Source organism: Engystomops pustulosus, chromosome 3, assembly GCF_040894005.1.
Source record: "Engystomops pustulosus chromosome 3, aEngPut4.maternal, whole genome shotgun sequence".
Lineage (NCBI taxonomy): Eukaryota > Metazoa > Chordata > Amphibia > Anura > Leptodactylidae > Engystomops > Engystomops pustulosus.
The window spans coordinates 188326251-188353706 of NC_092413.1; the positions used below are offsets into that span (position 1 = coordinate 188326251).

Consider the following 27456-nt stretch of genomic DNA (forward strand, 5'->3'; position numbering starts at 1 on the left):
TACATAAGAAATCTATGGGGGTGAAGTGGTCTGTATCTAATGAATCCATAGGGGGTGAGGGGGCTTTATATAAAATAACCATAATACGGCTGTTTAGGATGATAAATTACGGAATATTTTAGGGAACAAGAGACTGTTTTAGTTTCTGAATATTTTTTGAGTTCACTGCATAGGGGCCCAATGAAACCTGGAGCTGACCCTGGGTAAGGACATAACAATGCTACCTCAATGTTCCCTGAAAACTAAAATAGTGGGGACAACCATGTACAATGATTTACATGATCATTATAAAGTGTGACATGTTTCTCCTCACAGCTGCTCCATCTAATATGTACATACAAACGGGGCACCGAAAAGTGAAGAGTGTCCTGGGGACAAGAAGCTACAATTTCTAAAAATTGGCAAGTCTTGATTAGAATATATACATTTGACAGCAATGTATAGCCTGAAAGAATGGTTCATAACAAAGGCCGTGTCAATGACACCATGAGCTACAGGAACAGGCAGAACCTCGTCCCCTCCCATTATTCATTATGCCTCTTCATATTTCCTAGAAACATTAAGGGAGGGGGTCAGACAAGAACAATGATGATTGAACCTGCTCCGGAGCCAACCCTAGATGAACACGTAAAGTAACCAAGCAGATAGTCATCACAGCTACATACACTACATGGAAAAATATACATTAAATGTAATCCTGGAGGTGCCGGCCACACTCAACTGAAACAGGTTCCTAAAATTATACAATCACCCCATCTCCATAAACAAGTATTGGTAGTGCGGTAGGTAAAGTTGTTGTAATACACCCCGGCTTCAGTGCACAGGGTCGGCTTCAGGTTTCAGTAGGCCCCTGGGTGACACAGCCTCAGTTGGCCCCTTTGCAGTGAACTCACATGGTGGCATTAAAGATCATAAATTAAAACAGTCTCCTGTTCCCTAAAATATTCCCGAACTTATACCAAACTGCCTCCTCACCCTCATAGATTCCTTGTGTACAGCCTTATGTGCCCCCCCCTAATAGCTCTGGGCCCCAGCACTTGCCCAGGTATACCCAGTGCTGGCGCCGGCCCTGGGCACAGTGACACTAATGCGATTTATATTTTAGAGTCCAATAAAGAAATCCAGCCGTGAAAACAAAAATATGTTTACTGAGATAAACATTTAGTATGTTACACAATTTCTTGGAAAGATAATGAGCATTTACAGCATTAAATACAATGAACAAACAGGTGACCAGTAAGACATTGGCACCTCCTTGCATGTGCCCCATCAGTGAGGGCACAATGACATCATCCTGTCACACACTGGCCGTATAAAACTAGAGAAAACATCACACAAGATAAACATGTCGAACAGGCAGAACTTTCTCAGACCCCACAATCTTCCCACATCCATAATATAGCTTGTGCTCGCTCCATCAGAGATCGGGATTTAGGGTTAGCAGGAATATAATTTGGCCTCCTATCACTTTGCCTCTCATTAGTTGCTGGTGTGCTTGGCTTATTACAAATGGAGACATGTTGTGTTGCTTGGAGAAACCAGTCACATTTATTTAGGTGGAAGTCATATTGTAAAGGCAAAGACCCAGAGTTTGATATTACATTTTATGTGATCATTTCTACTTCAGCAAGTGGCAATGAAATCTCAATTGGATGGTTATACTGAACTGTCCCCGGTTTTGCATTGGAGTCTAAAATAAATACATTTTGGCTCAAAATTAGGTTGTTTAAAGCTTTGAAAAGATTACAGGGATTGTCTTATGGTGGTTGTTATGATGGGGGGCTAGCAAATGTTGCAGAAGGGTATTCTACACTTAGTATTTCTATGAATCTGAGCAGAACATTTAAAAGGGATCGGCCCAATTTCTATGACCCACACTGGATATTCTGAGCTATATTTATTCGGTGGTGGATTAGATGTCGCAGCTAAGAATGTGATCATGTTCCTTTCATGGTCTGATGGTCTGGTGTGGTGGCATCATTCAGAAAATCAACTTTGAAGTGAGATGTTACTTGGCTTTATGAAATCAAGGAGGCGGAGAGTTTAACACTAAAGTTAGGCTCTCCCTGCCTTAGGATACCCCCTTCACTGGCGCATAATGTCAATCACATAGAGGGATTTGATCAGAGTCAGGGAGAGCTTGACTTCAGTATTAAACTCTCCTCCTCTCCGAATTTATACAACCAGTTAACATTTCACTTCAGAGTTGATTTTCTGGATGATGCCACCAAACTGGGCCATAAAACAAAGATGATCTAGAAGCTGCTCAACTGCTTGATAACATAATGGTAGTGGTTTATTAGGCCTATTTCTGATGACTGATTCCCTTTAAAAGCATCTTTTATAATACTTATAATGGGACTTTTGTTATATGGGGAAAAACATTGAAGATTTTTGAAAACGGACCAAAAAATAAAAGACTCAAAATCATGACATGATCTTATATGTGCAAGGCTAAAAGCTGCCATCAAGTCTTCAAATTATGTGCAATGTATAGTAAATCTGTGGGTTTCCACTCACTAACAGGATAGGTAGGTGGTCAAGTCCTTATATGGATTTCTTTTCTATAATCATATCTTTTTACCTATGTGTGAGAACGGCAGCTTCATGAATGCCCTTCCTCATCTGTCTCAATGTAAGGTGATGGATGACATCACAGTGACTTGATGACATCATAGAGGCATGAGCCAAGCGATTGATGGTAGTAACCCTTTAGATTACAGCTATGGTTTTATTTGACAAATTAAGGAGTAATACCTTCAGAAATATCCCTCATTCTATCTAAGACGACAAACAAACAGGTGGCTATGGGGGATTTACACACCTATACGTTTGCATTAACATTGGCTGTATAAGAAAGTATAAGAAAATGTCATAGAAAGGACATGGAAAATAAAAAGGAGAGTGGAGCCGGGTTCGCATGAGCGTTTTCCTTTACGTTCCTTTTTTTGCATTTGTACAAATGATCCATAAATTGTCCATTTATATTACAGACATGACGTGATGCGATCTTTGGATCCTATGAAGATGATGTGTCCTGGATAAATGCATGAATTTTGGCAGTCCCTACAGAAATGAATGGGATCCGTCACCATTTCTTATAGGATATGTATCAAAATAACAAACAGCACAAGTGTGAACCCAGCATTAATAGCAGCATTACATTTCCTTTACAAAGAAATTTCATTGTGACATCACAGAGAATAGCACTGGTGGTGGGTCGGAGCTAGGGTCAAGGACCCACCGTGATTTGTAGTGCACCCATACGTGTTCAGCACGAGTCATAGACACTAGTAACGTCCGTCTTTGGGAGGGATACAATCTGGTCAAGCATTTGTCATAAGACCCCAATGCAATAAATAATGCTTTCAAGGAGCGGTGTCACAGAGACATGACAGAAGGTTATCACATCTACAAATCCCACATCCACTGGGCGGCCATATTGGAAATCCTTTTCGTTATTGAATACAATAACATTACAATAAGAAAACACATGCCCACAGCCACTCCTGGAGACCCTGTCATGTCCTCGACATCACTACCTGTAGTGCATGATCCTGGAAGGGCTGTACTAAAGTTCCCCGCAGGAGGCAGGGACCCTAAGGGTACATGCACCCTATGGTATGGAAAAAAAATCAGGAAAAATTCCTTGCCCATAGTTTGATTGTTATCCCCTATCTTATAGTTGGGGTCTGACTTCTGGGAAGCCCACCTATCATGAGAAGGGACCTCCACTGACCACATCAACAGGGGTTTCATTCTCACTAATTGAATAAAGCTGCAGGTCAAGCATATGCCCTGCCTCTCAATTTAATATTACAGCAGCATTTCTTCCCAATTTCTGATGCTCTAATAGTATTGAATGGAGCAGCTGGGTATGTGTTCAACCATAAATTAGTGAGAAAGTTACCACTGTTCTTAGGATCGATGGGAGTTCACTCACGTGATGGATTGTAGATAGGAATCAAACTTGGGACAAGTATTGTGGCGTGGGGGTGGGGGGGGGGTGTGTGTATGGGGGTGTTAGGACATTTATTTCTCATAGTCTCCTCCGTCTTGGGAATGCCTTGTTTCAGTGCTAAAATGAATTACATTAATCTGATGGCACTGGGATGAATAGGTAAGATAAGCAGCAAACTGAACTAGAACCCAGTGCCTTCTTCAGAATACTTTCTCCAAAAATATACACCAGACAGGAACAGCTTTATAACTTGTATATTTTCCACTTTGAAAAGGTCATTAAACCACTCCTGATTTTTAAAAATAGAACAATTCCAGTGCATCTGTTATCATAACTCTCTACATTGTACTGTTTCTGTTCCTTTTTGTTCATCAATAAATTAGGGCATTACCATTCAACTCGTCAAAGCAGTGTGTCCCCCACACGACGACACCATCAGCACTTGTAGGCTCAGTTCACATCTCTGTTAGGTCTTCTGTTATTGTGAGCCAGAACAAGGAGCGCTGGAAGACAGAATGCAAGTCTTTGCATTATACCTTTTTTCTGTATAGTCACTGGAAAGACTTGCACCAATTCTGTGTGTTCGACCACTCCTGGTTCTGGCTCACAATAAGGCCTCATTCACACTGCCATCATGGGGACGGCACAACAGGTTATTTTTGTGGCTGTGAGGTTGCCACACAATCTGCACGGATACCATTAATTTCCATTATTCATGGTCATGGTGTAGCAAAGCACACTGTGTCTCACCACCCCATGACAAAGCCATACGCAGAAATTTATAGAACAGGTCCTATTCCTGCGCAGATTACCAGCGCCATTGCAGCGCTCACCCTTCCCATCTTCGATGAGCTGCAAACTTTCTCCGATTTGTGACATATTTTAAGCACACATTCATGTGCACTTAGCCTAACTGAAGGAAAGGCCTGACAGAGATGTGCACTGGGCCTTGTTCTATATGTACACACCCCTAGTGACCAGATGGTAATAAGGAGGATTGGTACAATGCAAAGTTGTAAGAAAATGTTCCAAAATTGTTGTTTGATGAAGAATACAAAAAGTTACTCAATAGAATCAGGCTAGGTTCACATCTTTGCCTCTATGGGTTAGAACCCTCTATTGCAAAGACGAAAAGCTCCCACGGGGCAGAATGACAGCACCCAGGACAGCATCATGACAGACCCCATTATAGTCAAGAAGATCATTTGGTACCCATCATTTTCATGACCAGGCCCTCCACTATTTTCATTGATCTGCTCCTATAACGGAGTAGAAAAATGGAAATAAGAGCTTTGCCGTGGGGCGTTACTAGTGATGACTGAGGGATGCAGCTTAGCATTTGTGGGTGCGGGTGGTGGTATATTACGCAGTACCACCCAGGACACAGCATAAGACCCTATGCTGCATTTGTTACTAAATAGATGGGAAACAATGTCAATTGTAACAAAAAAAAAAGTCAGGACATAAAGTGGTCAGGACATAAATTGCAAACATTTTCTTTGACGACATTCTCCATCACATGGTTCCCTTTTTTCTCTATGGATGGCGCTATAAATCCTTTTGAGTCAGTTACAGAAAGAAATATCAATATCCTCTGATCATCACATAGCAGCATCTTTCCACAGATCGTTGGCAGGCATGGCATCTAGCTTAGCTGGCTGTTCTGTGTTATGGACGTGCCTTCAAGCTTAAGATAGGAATTTACAAAAGATGCATTAATATCCAAAGGCAGTGAAGTGATCGCTCCGACAGTCTGCAGGTAAAGGAGCGCTCACTCTCGCAGCTCGTACAGGTCCTCCGTCATACCCTGTGCATATTCCTGACAACAATCAAAACTGTGTTTTTGGGGCAAATGTAGTCAACTCTCAGCTGGCAAGACGCCATCTTGAAATATGACAATATCCACCGCGTGTCCTCATTTTGAAAAAAAAAACAAAACAAAACTTTGTTGATCCCGATGTGATCTCCCATCGAAACTGCGTTGGAAGACTAAACTATCAGTATGCACTTTCACACACGTTCTAACATATCCACGTCACACCATTCTATTCCAGGGAGGAAGAGTCGTCTTCATCATCATCGTCGTCATCGAATGAACAAGGGGTTTCCCCTCGAGATTCTGTGTAGTGGGATGTTCCAGAGCTGGAGTGGTGGCTGCTGTTGGTCAATGACATGTCGGTGTCAAAAAATAATCCTGGGTTCACACTGTGGGGGACAGCCATAAGAATAAAGTTACTAAACTGGAGTATTCTCTGCAACATAAAGAGTTTATATGGAACAACACAAAAATGTCTGCTTTCTTCTATAACACCTGAACCTAAATGGTGTCTAGAAGTGCAGTATTGGCAGCAAACCACAATACAACACAAGGTGTGGGACAGTGTTTCTGAAATTGTACAACTCCTTTAACAAAGGATCACAAAATTTAGATTATATCGTAAATTTACAAAGGAACTTGAACAACCATACCTGGACTGTGAATAAGTCGTAGTGCCAGCAGAATGTGCTGCAGAAGCCATCTGAGATGTGTTGAAAGGGAGTCCATGATCTGCCCAAGATGTCCCGGACGCCATGTCTAGCACACAATAAACATCAATAAGTTAGTCTTAAGTGTGCAATACCTATACAGTTTAGATTCACATAATGCTACCCCTAACCCAACATAATGGCAACTCTTAGCTAGACCCAGTCCATAAGAACCCCTGCAGCCAGAAAACAAGTCCAAATCAAAGCGGTCATCAACACCGAGAGCAGAAGAAGCTCTCTTCTAGTCTTGGTATGAATGTGGAAGTAGAGAAGACAAGACTTGGAACTGGTTGGATATTGGTGGAACTTTAATAATGCACTTATCAAGACTTCTCTGCTTGTCAGTCATATAGAGCATATATCTTGGCTTGCAGTTGGGTTCCCGATATTACATTACGTCTGACATTTCTGGCCAGGCCATTATCACCTCATTGCACAATTCTTCTCACTGTTCTCATTCATCTCATTGATGCAGTTGTTAGCATGGATGAGGACAGATTCATTCATGCCCTCATAACACTTGTGATTGAAGATCTGATTAGCAAGTCCTTGAGAATGAGGGAGTGAAGAACACTATGTCATGACCCTCAGGAATGAGGTGCGTACAATGGCAGCTACATATTTCGGTAGGTGCCAACTGGTAATTCTCATGTAGTTAGCATAGTGTAGTGAGAAACGTCTGGCCTTGGCCTTGTCTGTGCCATGTGCGGGCTGAACATCTGCTGATAACAACCACTTGGCTCCGCTTGGCTTCAATGCTGTTAGCGCATCATACAACTTCATAGGAACATAATACTTTCCACCTCCTCCCTACGCCTGGACCCATCATCATGACATGATTTTCCTACTGTGCCCCTCACTAAGCTTTCTGTTGCTGGAAAGTAAGTTCGTAAAACCAGCATCGGCACTAGCTTGATATCACCTTGCAGTCATTGCCAGCGCTTTGTGAGGTCATAAGTTTCGCTCATTGTCTGGTATCAACTCTAACAGGACATCAATTATTATGATAACTTTATGAACACATGAAGCTGCTCCCCCACCCAATGACTAGTTAAGGTAAAATTTGCATATTCCAATCTAAAATTTTAGAGCTTATAACATTTGGTTTCTATAACCCTTTCTTTCTCTAGATCTGCCTGCAGGGACAGGCTTTCTATTCTAGAGTCTGTGGGAATCCATTTGTTATCCACCAAATGCATAAGATTGTCCTAATGGATTGTACAAGATAAGTCTACAGCAGCTAATAATAATTATACTTTTAGAATACAGAATGTAGATGGATAGGATAATAACAGTGAAATCGCTGCTATCAGAGATGGTTTGTCCCGACTTGTAACGTAATGATGTATGGACACATCATGGGATGTTATACCTTATCCACATGATTTCTATTCTGAAGTGTATAGGAATCTCTGACATCAGAGGTGGTTGACCCCCTGGCTGGTCATGTGATGATATGTGGAGACATCATAGGATTGATAGCAAACCAGAAGAAATTAAAACGTCAAAATGGAGCCTTTAAGCAGGGGTGTGTGTAAGGGTATGGGTAAATAGATGTACAAAAACTAGAGCATGTGGACTAATATTTAAAGGACATCTTCCACCAGGATGAAGGATTGTATACCAAGCACCCTGACGTATTGGTAAGTGCCCCATCTGACAGGATATGCTTTTCTTTTAGCTTTCTATGCCCTTGTTTTTAAGAGAAAAAGGCTTTCAAAATTATGCAAATGAGCCAGAGGGGCCCCATGCTCCATTAATTCCTATGGACCCTGGAGCCCCTAGACCTAAGTTGCATAATTCTAAAACCAGGGCATAAGAAGCTAAAAGAAGAGCAGATGCCAGAGGGGGCACCCACCAGTATGTCAGCGTGCTTGGTTTACAATCCTTCATCCTGGTGCCAGATATCCTTTGAGTTCATGTGTAAAAGGCTTTATTCTTAAGCATTTTTTAGTTAGCCGTACCAAACATTTTTCCCATGACCTAACCATAAGAACATGTAGCGCCCGATAAGTAGACATCATAATCAAACCATTACAACACGGATGAATTTCTCTTCTATGGAGCGGGTTTTACTATAAAGGAGAGCTAACATTGAGTTACTATGTGTAGTAAGCATGCAAAGAGTGTATGGTTATATAGAGTTTATATAAATTGTGCATATTAAACTAATCCCAGTATTTGGCAATGTGTGACAACGCTCTACATTTAGTAGTACTCTGTCCAGTAAGTGTGAATGGGATTTCCCTTCAGTGGACAGACTGTTCCGAGGAATCAACAGGAAAAGCCCTTTCATTGAGCAGAGATGGCACCAAAGAGGAAATGAATAGGCCAGACCCTGTTAATATGCACGGCAAGTCTACAGCCAGCTCTGCCCATTCTACAGACAATGCCCTAGACTGAGGAACCCCCACCTCTAAGAGGCTTTGTATTCTGCAACCATACATCCAAGCCCTGTCCGAGGCCAATTAACTCTTTAACTCTTTTAGAACAGATTAGTTCTTTTATGGAGGCTGCTTTACACAGGATGCAAGTATTAAGGATTCAAATGATCACTAATAAGGACCAGAAGTGTCCAAATGTGCACAAAGATGACATTTTTTTTACAATTAAAGGGGTTGTCCACTAATCCCAAACATTAACAGGGTAAGTATAAGATCCTAACAAGCCAAGTGCTGGAGGTAGGATCCTGTGGTGTCCTGCTGACTTTCCGGTGGAGGGGGCCATGCCATCATAACCACCCCCATAACAGTAGTTGTAGGGATGTATGTATGTATCTGCATGCAGTAGTGACTGCACAATCCCCCACATCCGCCATGTGGCAGCAGGATACTGGAAGTCAAAAAAAGTTCTGAGTCCTTCTGACCAATGGCTCCCGGTAGTGAACCCAGAACTTTAACAGGGTAAGCATTATATGGGTGAGCCTATTAGGATCTTATATATACCCCATTAAAGTTTGGGATTATTAGATAAGCCATTTAAGAGGATATTCCAAGTAAAAAAATCATGTATAGCTCAGCTGTCGGAAAGGTACAGGGATTTTCACAAAGTCACACAGAAAAACATTTTGGGTAACAGGACCCACAGGATAGGGGAGAACATTAAGATCTGTGGGGGATACGACTGCTGGAACTCTCACAAATTAAAAGAAGTGACCCTTACAGTTCCCGAGAATGGCGTCTCTTTCTCACTAACTGAATGGAGTTTCAGGGAGTTTATCTGAGCACTGTAGTCTCTTGAGATTTCGATAACCCCTTTAACTGAGATGGTTATTATCCTGCCATTTAATATTTATGCAGGTGTCTAAGAAGACATGGATCACATATGCAGATTCCAACATACCCAATGCTTTGCTTTTGGGGGAGAAAACTTGCCCCTTACAAAAACAGTAGTATGTGAACGTGAGCATTGGGGTGACAGCTTTGTAATGTGTATAACATGCTTAACAACCACTAATATCATTATATTAGTGGTGGATAACAGCAAACAATGGACTACAATGAAACAAAGAAAGACTTTGAGGATTCATGTAACGCCCTGTGTGTTATAAAACAAGAATATGGAGCTTTGTTTCCGAAAGATTTCCTGTTTGGACCTAAGACTGGTTTTATGGAGTTTAGAGACATGTCACTTTAACTATTTCCTACAGTGTGAACAGTAGGGGTCTACTGGATACGGCAGTGCCTGCGATGAAGAGGCAGTATACAGGACAAGTAGTCGGTAGAGATGCAAACACTTTTTCTGGTTATCAGTTGCCATTTTTACAAACTTTTGCAATTACATAAAACTCTGAAAATAGGCGAGTAAATATTTAAAACAATTCTGACTGTACTCTGCCCCCTACCATCAGCAAATGTGTAGAAGTACAGTATATACAAAGTACACAAATTAGATACTTATATATATATATATAAGTTATATGCTTAACATTGTATCAATAATATGACTTACCTGTCACATATCCTTCCAGAGCTCTGGGTACAAAGGATTTGGCAAGTTTTAGGTTTTCTGATGTGCATTTCCCAGATTCCAGCCCAAATGACATCCCCATCCTCTTCAGAACCTCAATGTCGTCATGTATTTCAAAAGCGTTGTCAAAATTAAAAAGATACTCAAACCTGCAGAGAGCACACAACCCGGGATGAATAGTAAAATCACATAAACTGGAGAAGAGATAGGAGTTACATTGTTATTGGATAAATTGTGGCCAAGTATACAGATATACCGTTAGCTCCCCCTAGTGGTGGCTGTCAGCAGCACAAAAATAGATTAGGCTACATTCACATTAATGTCATGCCCTTCTGTTATTTATTGCTGAAGCTCAAGTTAACATGTTCACTTTCCATAATAGAAGCTACACTTCAATAAATGTAATGCTATGGTTTTCACTATACTCTTCCTTACAGAAGAGCATTAAGAAAACCTATGAATCTGAAGTGAATTGGCCCCTATAACAGCATAAGTTTTCCTTAACACCATAATAACTGCCCTATCATCTTGTTACAGCGACAACACATCAGAAGAACTTTTCAGGAGATCAAGTCTTACAGAGCATCCAGGATCAGAACTGGTCAGATATGGCCAAACCTGTGTTTAAAGGGGTTCACCAGCCACATACAAGTTAGCCCTTATCCACTAAGATGCTGATCTTTAAGTGGCTTCAAAAGGGAGGAGGTTCCTTCTGATACCTATCAGCACCATAGAGAAGGGACCACGGAGTGCTGATGATGTTACAAGGCAGCCTGGGATCCTCTGATAACCCCAGGGCTGCCTGTAGTAGAAGTCCTTTATATTAGTCTTTATACAAGTCAATTCTAGAGATATGGACAAAATTAATTGCCTGACAATAAGTGACATTATAATACACAAAACTACAACAGTAAATGTACTACACTACATGCAAGCCCTTCAACAAAGCGTAAAATAAAAGCGTGCACATTTTGTACTTGCACACCCCTAGTAACGAGGCTATAAAATTATAGTATTTATCCCCAAAAAAATAGAAAAAAGGGAAAGATGCCTGAATTTACATTAAAAAATATATTTTAAAACACATCAAGTAGCTTTACGTTGTGCAAATTAAACTACAGGACTTTACATTAAAAATAATTGCACAATTGATAAAAATGGCAAAAGTTATAGCTCCTATGAAAATAAAAACAACCCCTATGAAATGGGTGTAGTTTTATTTTTATTAAGGTTTTATGTTATATATTAGAAATACCAACGTCTAGGTTCTATGTACCCTAGATCAGTGGTGGCGAACCTATGGCACGGGTGCCAGAGGTGGCACTCCGAGCCCTTTCTGTGGGCACCTAGGCCATCACCAGAGATGACTCCAGGTATCTTCCTGCAGTCCCAGACAGCCCAGGGCTTGCTGTGCACAGAGCTATTTTAAAGTGACAGTGCTACCTGGGATTACTGGAGGAGTCGAAAGGTGTGGACAGATCTGGATTATCATTGTAGCTGTGACAGAGCAGGGAGTGTAAATCACTAATTACTTTTCTGTGCTGGCACTTTGCGATAAATAAGTGGGTCTTGGTTGTAGTTTGGGCACTCGGTCTCTAAAAGGTTTGCCATCACTGCCCTAGATGAAGGCTTAATAAAAGTTCACAAACAAGACCTCATATTGCTGTAGTGACAGAAAAATTGAAATATAAAATTTGTAACTTGTAGAAGGCATTTATGACAAAAATTAAGAAACAGCTTGATTATTAAGATGAAAAATAGGTGCGGGAGTTAAGTTCCCAGTGGGGTCTAATAGGAGTTCTGCTATAGGACGTTGTGACTTCCGTACTCACTTGTCACTAGAAATGCTGCAGTCTATGACAGTCTTCTTGCTTGTGTTGACTATGATAAATGGCAGCTTGATGGTGGAGTTTACAGCTGGAGGCGTTTGACTCATTTGTTCATTTTGTCGGTTTCTCTGAACAAGGTGCTTGAAGGCAATTTGCTGTGGGGAAAGGATAAATAGGGTAAGACATCAGATATCTAGAAGGACATGAGTACACTCTTATGTAATGCAAAGGTAAGTCCATATTGAAAAAAAAAATTGGATTTGGGATGGATATAGAAACTGGTATTAGTCTATATGGATAATGGCGGATAAACTATTCACAAGGGAATCTGGTATCTGATAAGACTCAACAAATACTTCCATTGTCATAGACCTCATTCTCTTTCTGTACGGTGGCCCTATGACCAGCGGCTCACATGATGCACGCGTACATTAACAAACATACACAGGACCTCCAGTGTTACAATATGGCAGCTAGGAAGAGGAATCTTTTTGTATTTAATGCTAAATAGGAAGCCAAAGAGCAGATGAGGAGCATACGATAGACGCATACTTCAGGAAAGTGAGTGTGCAAAGAGGAAGAAAAAACAAAGTCATTCTCTGTAGCTCAAGGGCTCTGTGCCCAGGGTAGAAGGAGGGCTGCTCCTCTAGGGGTAACAAACAAACTATTATGACATAAATGAATGTGTGCCTAGCTGCAGTCCAACATGAAACGTGACATGGGTATAGTGATCTCATTAAAAAATACTACAAATACATATTCGGGTAACACGTCGGGAAAAAGCAAAATCGGGCCCTTAGTAAAATGACCCCCATTGTGTGAAAATGAACCAAAAAGAGTCATATTTTGCCTGAGATGATACAAGTGTAGAGGCTGCAGGGGGAGCGTCACTTAAAATTGCGATTATTTCTGGGCTTGTATGTCACAAAAAGCCTTGATAAATACCCCCCAAAATTTACACATTTAATATGACACCATATGCATGTTTCTAAGCATTATAGAAATGAAGATACAACAGGGGCATCTAAAATGACATCCCCCCTGCAGCCTCCAAAATATGACCCTTCTTTGCCAATTTTCAAGACATTGGATTTTTTTTTTTTTTTTATAAGTAGAAGAATGAGATTTTACATAAAAGAAGGAATTTTAGAAAGGACATTTCATCCTCGACCTGAGGGGACTGGTAGTTTAATGAGATAAAATTAGGCCACTGGAGTCCCTTTAAAGGACATCTGCCACCAGGATGAAGGACTGTATGCAAATGAGCCTGAGGGGCTACAGGCTTCATTAACACCTATGGAGCCTGGGGCCCCTCAGGCTCACTTGCATACAGCCATTCATCCTGGTGTTAGATGCCCTTTAAGAGTATATGTCAGAATAAAGCAGATGGGGCAAGATAAAACCTTCCTATTAGCTGCAGTAGCCTCTGTCGTTTCCATCTTTTTTCTCTCTCTCTCTCTCTCTCTCTCATCCTTCTTTTTTATGTAGTGTGATACCCGTGTCAGTTACTCTTGAGGAAGAATATCACAGCGGGCAAGGTATATCATAAATTTTCTTGATTAATATTATAGACCTATATGCTCCCTCTGCGATTTATTCAACCACACAAAATGTTGGCATTTATTTCTGAGTCTGTGCATGAGATTTAGAGATCTGACCCTTATAATAATACAATACGACATTGTTAATATACCCTTCAAGACACAAAAATGTTAAAATATCATATCGTAAGATGTCCATATTATTTTATGCTAAGGAGGTAACAGGCGGTGTACCTGTAGCAGCAGTTCCTGCAGCTGTGCACTCTTCTGTTTGATGCGCTCTATCCTCCTCTGCTTTTCTATCTACAATGCCAAAAATAAACATGAAAGTAAATGACTATCTGTTCTCACAATTTTCCCAAATCATCCGCTAATTTACAGCGTACAAAGACAAGCTGGAGTCCGATCGTCCACAAGTAAAGTTGGAGGGCTTAACAGCAGCAGCCTCACTATGTCCTTCAATTGCGTAGTCCAGATGAAGTCACACATATAGATACAGCCAAAAGGCTTCGTTGGCATCTAACAATATGATAAGACACCATAAGGAAGACTAGAGAGATGGAGTTCTCAATGGGTAAACATTTTTGTTAGATATGAACTCACAGAATACATAATAGCTGCGGCTATGTAGATTCTCATCAGCACATATATTTACACCCCCGCTCATGCGGGCAGCCATGGTCTGATGAACTAGTAATGAGCTGCCGAGTCAGCTGCTCCCCACAGCTGGGTCCAGGGACCTTAGCTCTGTACATTGCCATTTACAACCAAGCATGAAATATACAGATGTTGTATAAATATTATACAACAGGCATCATTTTGCATAGAAACCAACGTAAATGAAAAAAACCATCCGTAATAAATGCAATAACCCGGTTCAGTCTGACTTGTACACTACAAGGAAGTAGCTATGCACCTAAATATAGCATTAACACAGTATCTCTTTGCATAAAAAAAAATAACACAACATATAGAAGAGGAAAAGTTACAAACAAAGAATTCAACACAGGCCACAGATACATTATAGTAATAAAATAGATAATATACACAAGTACCATAAATAAAAACAATATAGCTTTTAGTATAGTAAGTGTGCATTAACACATACGGATTCAGCCAGGGATTTAAATGCCGACAATCCTGAATGTCTTAAACATGGAAATGGTTATAGATCAAATATGCAAGAAAAACAAAAAATGTACAGGCTTCATTAAAAAAAAAAACTGCACAAAACATTAATTTACATGAGGAATAAATCTGCAGCTTGTACATATGTCTTCACTTCAAGGTACCGTATTATACAAAAAAGAAAATTGTGCTGAAAATCTGTGTAAAGGCACATTAAAGGGAACATACCTCTAAATTCTCACATTCCTGCACAGAGTTGGATGGCAAACCAATCCACTTTATCTCCTTCTTCTCCTTGGAGATAATATTCATTGCCATTAGTACATTAAGAGCATCATATACTCTCCGCCTGATGTTCTTCTGGTCATAGGCCTTAAAAAAAAAAAAAAAAAATTCAACTCATTGGGGCAGAATTATCATAAGTGTTGAAAAGTTTTCTGATACTGGATGATTAATCTGTCGTAGTATAAAATTCTATAGTCCTCCAATAGCTGGCTTATTTTATGGCATAAAATTGGGTCAGGTTGGCATCACTTTTGGTGCCCCCCCCCCCCTTCATATAACATACTCCCGTTGTAGAAGTGCCTGAAATCTGTCTTAAACCCTATATAAATGTAGTGCAGTTTTTTTGTGAAATTACGACAGAACTAAAAAAAAAACGTAAACATTATAGGGGAGATTTATTCTACGCTGATGCTATATGCATCACGCCATGTCCCCCCCTCCCCCGTTGGTTATATCAGCAGCATCCATAAAATGTTTTCCCCCAAAACTCTTCCATCAAATAAGTGACAAATGGAATGAGAAAAAAAAAAGGCGTAGAAGGAGTGTGCGTTAATAGAAATTGACATTCACCCATAAAATAAAAATAAATAAAACTGCTACAAGCGTGACATCACTTACAGAGTCGGACGGTAGCTGGCCAGCAGAGCTCGTAAACTCGGCCACCAGTTCATCGGCCACTTCATTATAGGATGTGGTGCCTTTGGTCTGAACCTTCTCACAAACCTTCATAGAGAAATGTCGCAGACCCTTCCCACTCTTCTCCCCTCTCTTGCTTCTCTTGCTGTGAAGAAAAAAAATTTATAGAGCACATTAAAAACAAAATTTTCCATTTTCAAAAAAGTTTAAAAAAAAATTCCAGGTTTTTAAAAAAAAATCTTGTTTTGCAACTGCTTTTATGGAGTTATTTTCACAAATTACAACAATAAAACATGGCTGAGCAGTTCTGAAATTAGACATCCAAAATTAGTTCCCTACTTGGTTACTAGAACTACTCAATTAGGTGTAGTGGGAATTACGGATACTTCCAGAGGTCAGGTCATGCCCATCAGCCCTCTTCATTAGGAAGCTGCCGGGTAGGGATGGAGGAGTTTCCTATTGATAGGGAAGAAGGATGATGGGCACAACCTAACCTCTAGAAGCATCCGTAATTTTTTTTCCCTCACGTTTCTGTACAAAACCTTTCCCACGTTAGACTGTACAGGACCAAAACGGGGAGGGAGGTAGGGGGAAAACAACTTTTTTTTAAAAAAAAATATTAAATAAGTTTTAAATCTTGGCCACAATAATTCTTTATACCAAAAAATGCATAATTTTTTAGATTGGCAAGATACATAAAGGAGTCTTGATGAATTATTTCTTGGAAGCTTTTTTTAAATGATTCCATCAAACGTAGACTACAAGATTAGCTAAAAATACTAGAATCCTATCTGGAAACATTCTCGGGAATCCTCAAGAAGTTTGTCAAATTTAAAAAGTTTATCCGAAAAATTTAAAAAGTAGATCCTATAAACTTATAACATTTTGTATAACTGTGGAAATAGAATATGTATAAAAAGTATAAATAAAAGGAAAAAACCCCAGATATTGCAATTTATCTCAGGGATCTCGTTTCTTTGTTCTAGTGTCCCCCAACCAATTCAGAAAACAGAGACCCAGAGAGAAATATGGCAGATGATAGAGATGCTTCCTGACAAGTGGTTGTCATAGTGGCCAGCTACTCTCTAAAAAAATCCACAGGGATTAGTTCCAGATTCCAGGAAGTGAATAGAAGTAGAAGAGTCAGGACGTGCCAGAGTGCAACTGACCTAAACTGTCCTACATTAACTTCTTTTACAGCAGCTATCTTGTTCCAGAACGTGCCATATGTATGTAGGATACCCTGCAAACTACTACAATTCAAAAGATAGCAAAAAGATAGTTTCCTTCAGGTTAAATAGTCCCCCACTCCAAACTTAAGTTTTTTTAGTTTTTGACCTTACCTCTCTGAGAAGTCTGACTCTATGAACTCACGAGTACGTTTCCGATCCCTGCAGGAAGACAAAAAAAAAATTCTAAGATATAAATACTAACTTATGTAAAGAAGGCAAGACTTCTAATAAGAACACAAATGTTGCTTTTGTCCATGTGCTATCCGTTGATTAAACAGTGAGCAGACAGACATTAATTTCAATAGGATCAAACCAATAATGAATTATAATATATGCGGTTTAGGCCAAAGCCAAGGGCCCAAGCCTTCTAGGGGGCCAATGGCCATCCAAACCACCCACAACCATGTACACAAGAGCCATTTCAAAACTTTAGAATGTCCTCTAAAGGTCCAAAAACAACAGATTGAAAGCAGGCAGAAGAGATGTATCCTCCATTCCCTAAGAAGATGATTCTAGTACCACATGTAGGAAGTGATATCAGACTTGTAGGGGCTATAATATTCATACAACCCAGGGCCCATGGCAACCTTAATCCGCCCCTATACACAAACATGTTTCACAGGGTCAACTGCCTGAACAGCAAAGCTCACAGCAGGTCCTTTGTGTTTGTGGTACGGGAAATATTCACGATGGTCTTCAGTGTGTGAGTAGACCTCACAGATCCAGTACAAAATACGACCAATTGGTCTGTTTGCCGCCCCCAACGGTATAACGGTTAAATTTATCACATGGCGATTTCACATAAATATACATTTTGTCATACTATGTTGTCAATGCCGCATGCAGGAAAAAAGTTCTGACAGTCTCCCATTAATTTATGTGAGAAAAGGATTTCCTGCTGGAAAATCTGTGATAAAATCTGCCATGTGAACGGCCCCTGAATGAGATCTCTACATGCTCACTTCTAATGCTTTTTTTTGTATCTTTAGTTTTCTCGCTCTTCTTTCCTGTTTTACTTGCATTCCAAAAATAAAAAAAATGGGGCACATTGCATGTGTGTAGAAAGCATCTCTTCTATTTGACTTTGCATGTGGATAAAATACTGAATAAATGTCCCTTGCATAGAAAACAAGAGTTTACAGGAACCAGAAGGAGATACTACAGATGGTAGAAAAATAGTTCATTATGAAAAAAGACCAAAACAATTAAGGAAATCTGAATACTCAAAGGAAATCTACCTTCAAAATACAGAATGAAAAACCATGGGCCCCCAAACGGTCATGCACTCAAGGATCCAGACACTAAGAAGGTGGTAATCTTCTTATATCTGTTATCCATGGGCTCCTTCCTTCCAAAAGCAACTGTTAATTCACAGTGGAAAAATGTTCCTGCACAGTGTAACAGCCTGTGAAGCTCTGAAGCACATAGAGGCTCTGGTAATGCCCTGGGAACACATCAGACTATCATAATTTTAAAAGTTGATTTTAGAAGGAAGTAGGCCATGGATGACAAACATAGGAAGATCACGACAGTCACTGTGCCAGGATCTATGAGCAAGTGTCCCTGGTTTATCACTATGAAATGTAGATTTCATTTAAACCAACCATGAGATTTTCAATTGCATTAAATCACATAGCAGACACACAGAGGTCATACACAACAATTACCCAGGAATCCAGCTGGTGGCATCTGTGATGTGACTCTGAGTGACCATGGCTGACGTGGCCGCGGTGAACTGTCTCCCTATGAGAAGATCTGCTCCCGCGCTCAGTCTCTGGGGAGTGCTTATAATCTAGAATAACAAAAGTGACATTGTCAATACGGCATACAAGTACGAGCACAGTCATCCGGTTTATTTTGTCTAATGTGAACTAGTACGGTAAGTCTTGAGGACAGCCTCAATTTTTATCTATTTTTATTACCAAGACATTTTTTATTGAAAAATAAAACTCAGAATGCCAAACAATGAGTGCAGCTTAATACAGTAGTAAATAGCGCCCAAGTAAGTGCAGTACAATGAAACAGGTCTCAGCATTTTCACCTAGAAATCTCAGGATATTTAAGTAGAGACTGAAATTGGTCAGGAACTTTTACACTAGGCAAGCCTAGTCATCTAGGTAATCAGGAAAAATACATGTACAGCAGTTAAAGGGGATGATAAGGGATAACAATGTGATCAGTGTGGGTCTGACTGCTAGAATCCCCCAACCAAGACAAGAACTAACTGAATGAAACAGCAGGTTGAGCATGTGTCCTGCCGCTCCATTCAAAACTATGGGAGTGTGAGAAACAAAGCCCTCTGTATCTACGGCCTTCACATCCGCTGTTTGTAGGAGTGCAGGAGACATTTCTGTGCCGAATTGAGCGGCATTCAATTAGTGAGGATGGGACTCAAGTTATTGCGATAGGTGGGGGACCCTCACCGATCAGATTTTGCTATACCCTGTCCTGTGAATAGGAAATAACAATAATACTTGGTACAACTCCTTTAAAAACGACCGGTTCAGGAACATCATCTGTTGGGGATACAGAGCCAGAGCGCAGGATTTTATGGGTCTATAAACACAGGACCTACTAAGTGGAATTCAAACTAGGTGGATTGGTGTATGCTGGGAAGGTCACTGGAAGTAGGAGGACCATAACCAAAGAGACAGCAAATACTCACAAAACACATTAGGAAAGCAGACATGACCTCAAAAAGCACAAATATAAAAAAATAAAAAAAATTTACGGCTGCTTTGGTTACGGTCAGGACATATAGTCAATATTAACTCCTTAAGCAGATGTATTGCAGGTTGATCCTCGTTTTACCTTACTTTGTAAAAAAAACTACAGCCATAAATGGGTTAATAGTTAAAAGCCAGAAGCCCACAGCAGGTGTATAGAATAAAGACTAATGATGGTCACATGGGAGATCCAGAAACGGTCCCAATCCCTGGCAGTGCAGCCAGAGGCCCCCCAGAACACACGTCACTGCTGCTCTTGGCTGACCCCGGTTCCACCTCTCCGCTTTGATCTCCACCGGAAGCTAAGCTGGGACCCCAGGCTGCGACCCTGCACTGGATGCTTTACTGCAGGTCTCAGAGACCCACAGAGAAAGACAGCCGCACTGTGACAATCATTCACACATCTTCTCCGGCTGCAAAAACATTTAAAGCTGTAGCCTTAAACCTTTCTATTATGGCTCTAGGTAGATTCTATTATGAAAGGAGAAATCTCCACAAATGATCCAGGGTTGGTCTTCTGGCTACAGCAGGGGAACATCTATAGATTCTGAGACATCAAATAATGTGGCATCATTTGATGCTGCTATAGACTCGATACTTTTGTGTAATTCTGAAATACCGGCAGTCCCCGGGTTACATACAAGATAGGGTCCGGAGGTTTGTTCTTAAGTTGAATTTGTATGTAAGTCGAAACTGTATATTTTTAATTGAAGTTCTAGACATTTTTTTTTCTTTTGCCCCAGTGACAATTGGAGTTTCAAAATTTTTGCTGTAATTGGACCATTAATTATCAATAAAGCTTCATTACAGACACCTTACAGCTGATCATTGCAGTCTGGGACTATAGTACAGCATCCAGAGAGCTTCACCAAAGGTCACAGTGGGCAGAGGGGTCCGTCTGTATCTATGGGCTGTCTGTAAGTCGGGGATCGCCTGTATCGAGTTTCAGCATAAAAATCAATTCCTGTTTATGTTAATAATTAGAATTCAGTCAACCAAGCCAAAAGTTTTGAAGAATAGGTCACATGACATGCCCTTACTTCAGAATAAGTGGAATGGGTACGCATTTAAAGTTTCCAGTGTAAATGCTCCCATTCAGACCTAAATATCTCTGTGGTAACAGATTACAAATAAACCATGTGTAGCCTGGTCCTGTGGTCGCGGTCACCCATCTTTCTTCTTACACGGAAAAGACATCCATAGACCCCAATAATCCCCATTTAAAAGGTTTTAGGTAAGACATAAACAGTGAAGAACCAGCGTTAAAATATGGTCTAATTCTTGACACTGCCAATATGTTGTTTAGAGGCAGTGCCATGGTTAGTCAGGCCTTGTTTTGTGTACACTGCACGGCACCTACTGCCATTCCATTAAAACTATCATTTGTATTTCTATTTTTAATGAATATTTTAAAAAATTCATTATTTTAACCAGCAAAGATGGTGGCTACCCGCTTAGCAAATTGGAATAACGCTGTGCTTATCTTTGGGACTGCTGCTTTAACTCCACTCTGAAGGGGTGTGCGTGTTAATACATGGGAACAAATCATTCCCAATCAGGTCCCTAATACTGTTAAAGAAAATACTGCCACAGCCGTCTGGTTCTGTGAAAACCAATTAAGCTGTTTGCTTATCGTGCAATAGTTGCCAAAATACTGCGGGTTATGTTACCTTGTGTCTCTCCTGCTCAGCGGGTTTGTTAGAGGAATTATTTTTACATGTGCAGTCAGACATTCCGAGCGCTTTCTTACAAACAGAAATTTCATTTTAGTTTTCCAACACTTTCCATCAACTCCACTTAACCCATTCTGTCCTTGTGGTGTCCAGATGGACACAAGAGCTGTAAGGCGTCACTATGGCCCTGCACTGTAAGGCTACATGGGCAAAAGGTGCGCATCCATGTTTGCGGCTTGTGTGTCGTCATCAACTCTTCAACCTGTTGTAAATTTTATAGCTTCAACAGAAGGCTCGCACATAGATCCATGGAAACCACGGCCGTATGCACGAACCCCTTGAAAAAAAAACGCGTTCATGGGATAGCCATTCAATAACTAGCACATGTACACTAGCAAATATTAGAGTGCATGAATCCCAACACTGTTGGGAAGGTCAATGTTCGACTGAAATGACCAATGGTATCTAGTACAATATTTTTGGAGTATAATAAAATGAGTAAATCCTGTCAGGACTCCTAGGAGGAACATTGGGAATCCCGATTACCCCGACCATCAGTCTCAATCATTGTGTGTGGGCGGGGCAATCGGGACCATAAACCTCAAGCACTGTGTGTGGGCGTGGTAATCGGGACCATAAACCTCAAGCACTGTGTGTGGGCGTGGTAATCGGGACCATAAACCTCAAGCACTGTGTGTGGGCGTGGTAATCAGGACTCCAAACTGTCTTTCCATGGAGTCCTGGCAGAATTAACTCATTATCATTCACTCACGTGAAATAATATCCATTTTTCAGCGAGTGAAATTCATTGATTAGTGATCTTTGATCACTTTTACAGGCCAGCCAACAAAAGAAATAAGGCCACGTATCACTAATAGGAAAGGTTATAGACTAGGTGTTAGAGGGGTGTTCCCATTTCAGCAAACAAATATTATTGGTTATAGAGAGTAATCAGAGCTGTGTGATATAACGAGCCGTGCACCTGTGTGACCATGGTCAGATTTCTGTCAACTTGAAGTAAACATTGAATCTTTCTATAGAAGGACAGCAAGCAGAGATCTTGAAAAACGGTAAGGAATTGATACAGAAAGTATATTGGAAAATTGTATAGCTTTTCATTATAGAATCAATAACATTTAATTTTTATTTTTAATTTATTAAATGGGAATACCCCTTTAATCCCCTTAGCAAGATTAAAAAACCCATACAAGCATTGCAATTCTATAAGCCTACATATTGCATTACAAAATCAAAGTCACTGGATTCTAATGCGGAATGTTGGCACTCGGAGGACATTTCTGGGCTTCCTGGCTCCTGGGATTTGTTCAGTGTTGGTCTTAGATAAATGATCAGGTTATAACTGTAGAATCAGCAAAATATCTGGGACATACTGTCCACAAATAGCAAAATATATGGTACAGACAAATGCAGTCTCCTGTGACAAGAGGAGCATTAGAGGATAATTACTGAGGAGCGAGGCCTTGTTGTTTCACGTTGCACAGGATGGAGTCTTACTAAAAAAAGATGCTGCTTAGATGAGAGTTGTTTGTGTTATTCCTCGTCCTCCCTCCGTGGCCTCTCTCCTCAGTTTTCCACTAATGTGGACATCTTCATTCATTTTTTTTTTTTTTTTTTACAAAAGTTCAAACAAAAAGAAAAAAAACTTTTGTATGTGTCATGACTTTTCTCCACAATTTCCATTACCTTAACCAGTTCATTATTTTTAGGATTGTCTATATAATATTTCAGAGGTTTGGATTCCACTCGGGGCTTCATCAGTATTAAAGTTTCTGACTGTAGGCATAAAAGAGACTCAACTTCTCCATTAATTTCTCTCCCATTTCTAATTATTTCAGTCGGAAGATAGAGACAAGATGAAAATTCCCGCAGCAGCAGAACAAAACATTGAGGGAACATACTGAAATTGAACATGCCCAATCCTAGGCAAAGTGGTTCACCGATGAGGATACAATCATGGACCAGAGTGGAAGCCATGTGCGATTTGTACATGCACCATGCTGGCCAATTTTATGATACAATGTCACTATGTGGCCACAGCCTCCTGAGGAGCAGCAGGATATTAGCTGTGAGGCTACATACCCACATGTATGTTTGTGGTCTATTTGTTGTATCAATGACTAGAGAAACTCCAAGCGGATTCCATTCCTGCCCCTACTTGCGGCTCGGGCAGTCTCTTTTCCCGTCATAGGTGTGCGAGTGGTCCTCACACTCCAATGACACAAGGACCACAAACAATGAACCACATTTTTTCTAGGCTGGTGCTGCTATTTTGTCAGTAGATCCAAGTGATTTATACCAATGAATGCCACTATCTGCCATCAAGAAAATGATGGATATTTTTTGGTTTTTGATATTTTAATCGCTCTTCATCAGCACTGAACAACTAATAAAACTGCCCCACAAAAAAACACTATGGATATCTGGCCTGTTACAGCCCTTTCTATGTCATTTGGTAGCTTGTTAAGGCATAATACCAGAAACCTCAAAGGAAACAGTCAGTTTTCTATACCCATAAAATCCACTAGCCATCAACTGACACGGGACTGGGTAGAGAAAGGTACAAAGATTTACACAGCAAAATAGTGATAACACATGAATCAAAGAAATTTTAAAGAATTGTTAGTACATATAAGATTATAGAAAGTGATGAACTTGCAGCATCTCCTGGTGTCCAAACAGATGCGGACGCGGTCCACTGCCAGCCGCAAATCAACTAATAAACTTCAGTCCCTTTCCCACCGGGGTCCGTTATCATTGGAACTTACACTCATTTTAATGTCTTTGAGACGACTTTTATTATCTGCTACTTTGAAATACCGTTACTTGGACCTGATAATGGGAAAGGTGCTTTCCCGAAAATGTGTTGTCCACCATCTCTACTTTAATAAAAACCCGTCAATTTGATGCACAAATGAACAGCACATCTGTCATACCTGGCTTTTTACCCTACCAATCCCATACAGGCCTGGATAAGACATGGATGTGTGCTAGAAACATGATGCTTTTGTAAGGCTCCGATAGTTTCTGATGATGGCAGATTATGTTTAGCAAAGATAAGGATGGGCCACTGCTGCTACATTGCTGGGGAGATCCCCCTTAAAAGGAAATCTACCACCAGGATCTAGGATTGTAAACCAAGCATGTAAACTTACATGCTGGTGTGCGCCCCCTCTGGTGGGATTTGCTCTTAAATTTAGATTGTTATGCCCTTGTTTAATAAAAAAAAAAATACAAAATTATGCAAATGAGTCTGATGGGCTTCAGGCTCAATTAACATCTACATAGCCTGGAGCCCCTCATGCTCATTTGCATAATTTGCAAAAAAGCCTTTTTTTTTACAGTTTTAAAGTTTTTTTGGAAAAACAAAGTAGCTAAAAGAAGAGCAGATCCTGAGATCCAGAGGGAGGCACACACCAGTATGTCTGTGTGCTTAGTTTACAATCCTTCATCCTGGTGGTAGATGTACTCCTGTAGGGAGGCTACCTGCCCCTGTGCTGCAGAGATTTAGAAGAGTAGAAAGTAATTGCCAACAAAGATTACACAGCTCTAGAAGTAAATGCCTAGGTGTAGCCCTCACCCTTCCTTACCCAAGATTCAGTATCCCTCCTCCCGCCCGGTGAAAATTGCTTTTCTACATATCTTTAACTGGTGAACAGAATCTGAAATAATATGGATATTTTTTAATCCATATAATGCAGCAAGTGTCTGGCCAATGCTCTTTAAGTTAACAGAATTTTGATTAAAGCGACTCATAGTTATCGCTGCACATTGGCAGGAGCAGATACAAGCTATACTGCATCCTTATACCGATATGTGAATTGCCTTCCTATATGAAATTGCCCTACTTTATGCGTATCAAGGACAAAAAAAAAAGGAAACTTAATGAGGCGTAGTCAGGCCAGGGAAACCATCTATGTATAGCACTGTGTTATATGCTGACACTATGTACATAATAGGAAGAGCGTGAAGTAGGAGGGAAGGGCGCGCCATTTATTGGTAAATACAGAGATAGTTTATACATCATTCTTTTCATTGTGGAGATAATGTTCTAGTGACTACATAAAAAAAAACGTAATACAGGCGGTCCCCTACTTAAGAACACTCGACTTACATACGACCCCAAGTTACAAACGGACCTCTGGATATTGGTAATTTATTGTACTTTAGTCCTAGGCTACAATGATCAGCTGTAACAGTTATCACAGGCGTCTGTAATGAAGATTTAGTGTTAATGACAACCTCTTATGACAACCCAACATTTTTAAAATCCAATTGTAACAGAGACCAAAAAAAGTTCTGTCTGGGATTACAATGATAAAATATACAGTTCCGACTTACATACAAATTCAACTTAGAAACAAACCTACAGACCCTATCTTGTATGTAACCCGGGGACTGCCTGTACAGGAATTATAAAAGGTACAAGCAGCAGGAGCCAAATACAGAAGATGTGGAACGACTGTGACACCTAGTGGCTACCATCAGCAATGCAAATATAAAATGCAGGACAATGTTTGTGGGGGTTGGGGTCTTTTTTTTTTTTTTTTTTTAAACACCTTACAATGTGGTTTTCTGGTATTAAGATTTTGATGACTGATCCTTGGGATGGGATGAAACGAATTTTTTTTTCTCAATCTGAGAAATATATTAATATATATACGTGGGTTGTTCATATATAATTAATATTTTACACGATAAGTTGGCGACGGAAAAAAAAGAATGGCTTGATGGGTGCCGCGATTGCTCACGATGGACAAGTGGATGCGGCTGTTAACTTCGAAGCAGTGTTTGGAGCAATTTAGGAGAGATCCGAAGAAGTTTTTGCATTCAGTTGTCATGGTTGAAACCTGGATTCATCATTACACACCAGAAACTAAGGAACAATCAAAACAATGGATTTCTCCCGGTGAATCTGCTCCAAAGAAGGAGAAGACGGTCCCATCAGCCGGAATGGTCATGGTGACGATATTTTGGGATCCGAACGGTGTCATCCTCATGGATTTTTTTTAGAAAAAGGTAGAACGATCACTGGATAATACTACAATGAGTTATTGGACCGCTCCGATAAAAAATTTAAGGAGACACGGCCACATTTGGCGAAAAAGAAGGTGCAGTTTCAAATTGCGTTATGAATTGCTGCCGCACCCCCCGTATTTACCCGATCTGGCTCACTGCGACTTTTTCTTGTTCCCTAACATGAAGAAATTATAGATAGACCTGACAAGCAGTTAATATACCTCCTACAAAAGCCAAGTAGTAGAAATAGCATAAAAAGTGGAGCCAAAACACGTCCACTAGAGGGAGACATTTTATAGAAATCTACCACCAAAATCCATCATGATAAACCTGGGACACTTACTCATAGATCCAGGCACCGTGACTGTGGTAATCTTCTTATATTTGTCGTCCATGGCCTCCTTCCTTCTAATATCAACTATTAAGATTATGCTAATGATTCAGGAAGTGCTCACTGCACAAGTACTGAGGGAGCATGGGGTGGGCGAGACAGTGTAACAGCCTGTAAAGCCAGGTCATAGGGAGGCTAATGACCTTCAGAGCCATTCTGACTTATTAAAATGATGCTAAAAGTTGATTTTAGAAGGTAGGAGGCCATGGATAACAAATATAAGAAGATTATGATGGTCACAGTGCCTGGATCTATGAGTAAGCATCCTTGGTTTACTTACTCAACATCATTACTTTTGATGGTGGATTTTCTTTAATACCCTAAACCAGGGGCCCCCAAACTGCGGCCCGCGGGCCATATGCAGCCTGTGGACCGTTTCTATCCGGCCCCCATCGCATCCGACCAGAGTCGGCCCGGCAGGCCGCCACCTTCGGCAGTCGGGCAGGAGCCTCCATCCGGACAGGAAGCTCCTGCCCGTCACTGTATAGTGCTCGATGTGGCCGGAAACGTATGCTCTAGCAC

General features: G+C 40.5%; 1 protein-coding gene across 2 annotated transcripts in view; it reads right to left on the reverse strand.

The window, feature by feature from the left end:
- Positions 1 to 4022: 4022 nt before the first annotated feature.
- Positions 4023 to 27456, reverse strand: part of TFDP2 (transcription factor Dp-2) — a 45441-nt gene continuing 22007 nt past the window's right edge. For both annotated transcript variants that reach the window (XM_072143396.1, XM_072143394.1), the window contains 9 exons: positions 18775 to 18899; positions 17219 to 17266; positions 15858 to 16020; positions 15183 to 15326; positions 14061 to 14129; positions 12289 to 12440; positions 10439 to 10605; positions 6431 to 6536; positions 4023 to 6166 (listed from right to left, as the gene is read on the reverse strand). In XM_072143396.1, coding sequence (XP_071999497.1) covers positions 6007 to 6166; positions 6431 to 6536; positions 10439 to 10605; positions 12289 to 12440; positions 14061 to 14129; positions 15183 to 15326; positions 15858 to 16020; positions 17219 to 17266; positions 18775 to 18821 — 1056 coding nt within the window. In that variant the 5' untranslated portion in view covers positions 18822 to 18899 and the 3' untranslated portion in view covers positions 4023 to 6006. The remainder of the gene's footprint in view (positions 6167 to 6430; positions 6537 to 10438; positions 10606 to 12288; positions 12441 to 14060; positions 14130 to 15182; positions 15327 to 15857; positions 16021 to 17218; positions 17267 to 18774; positions 18900 to 27456) is intronic.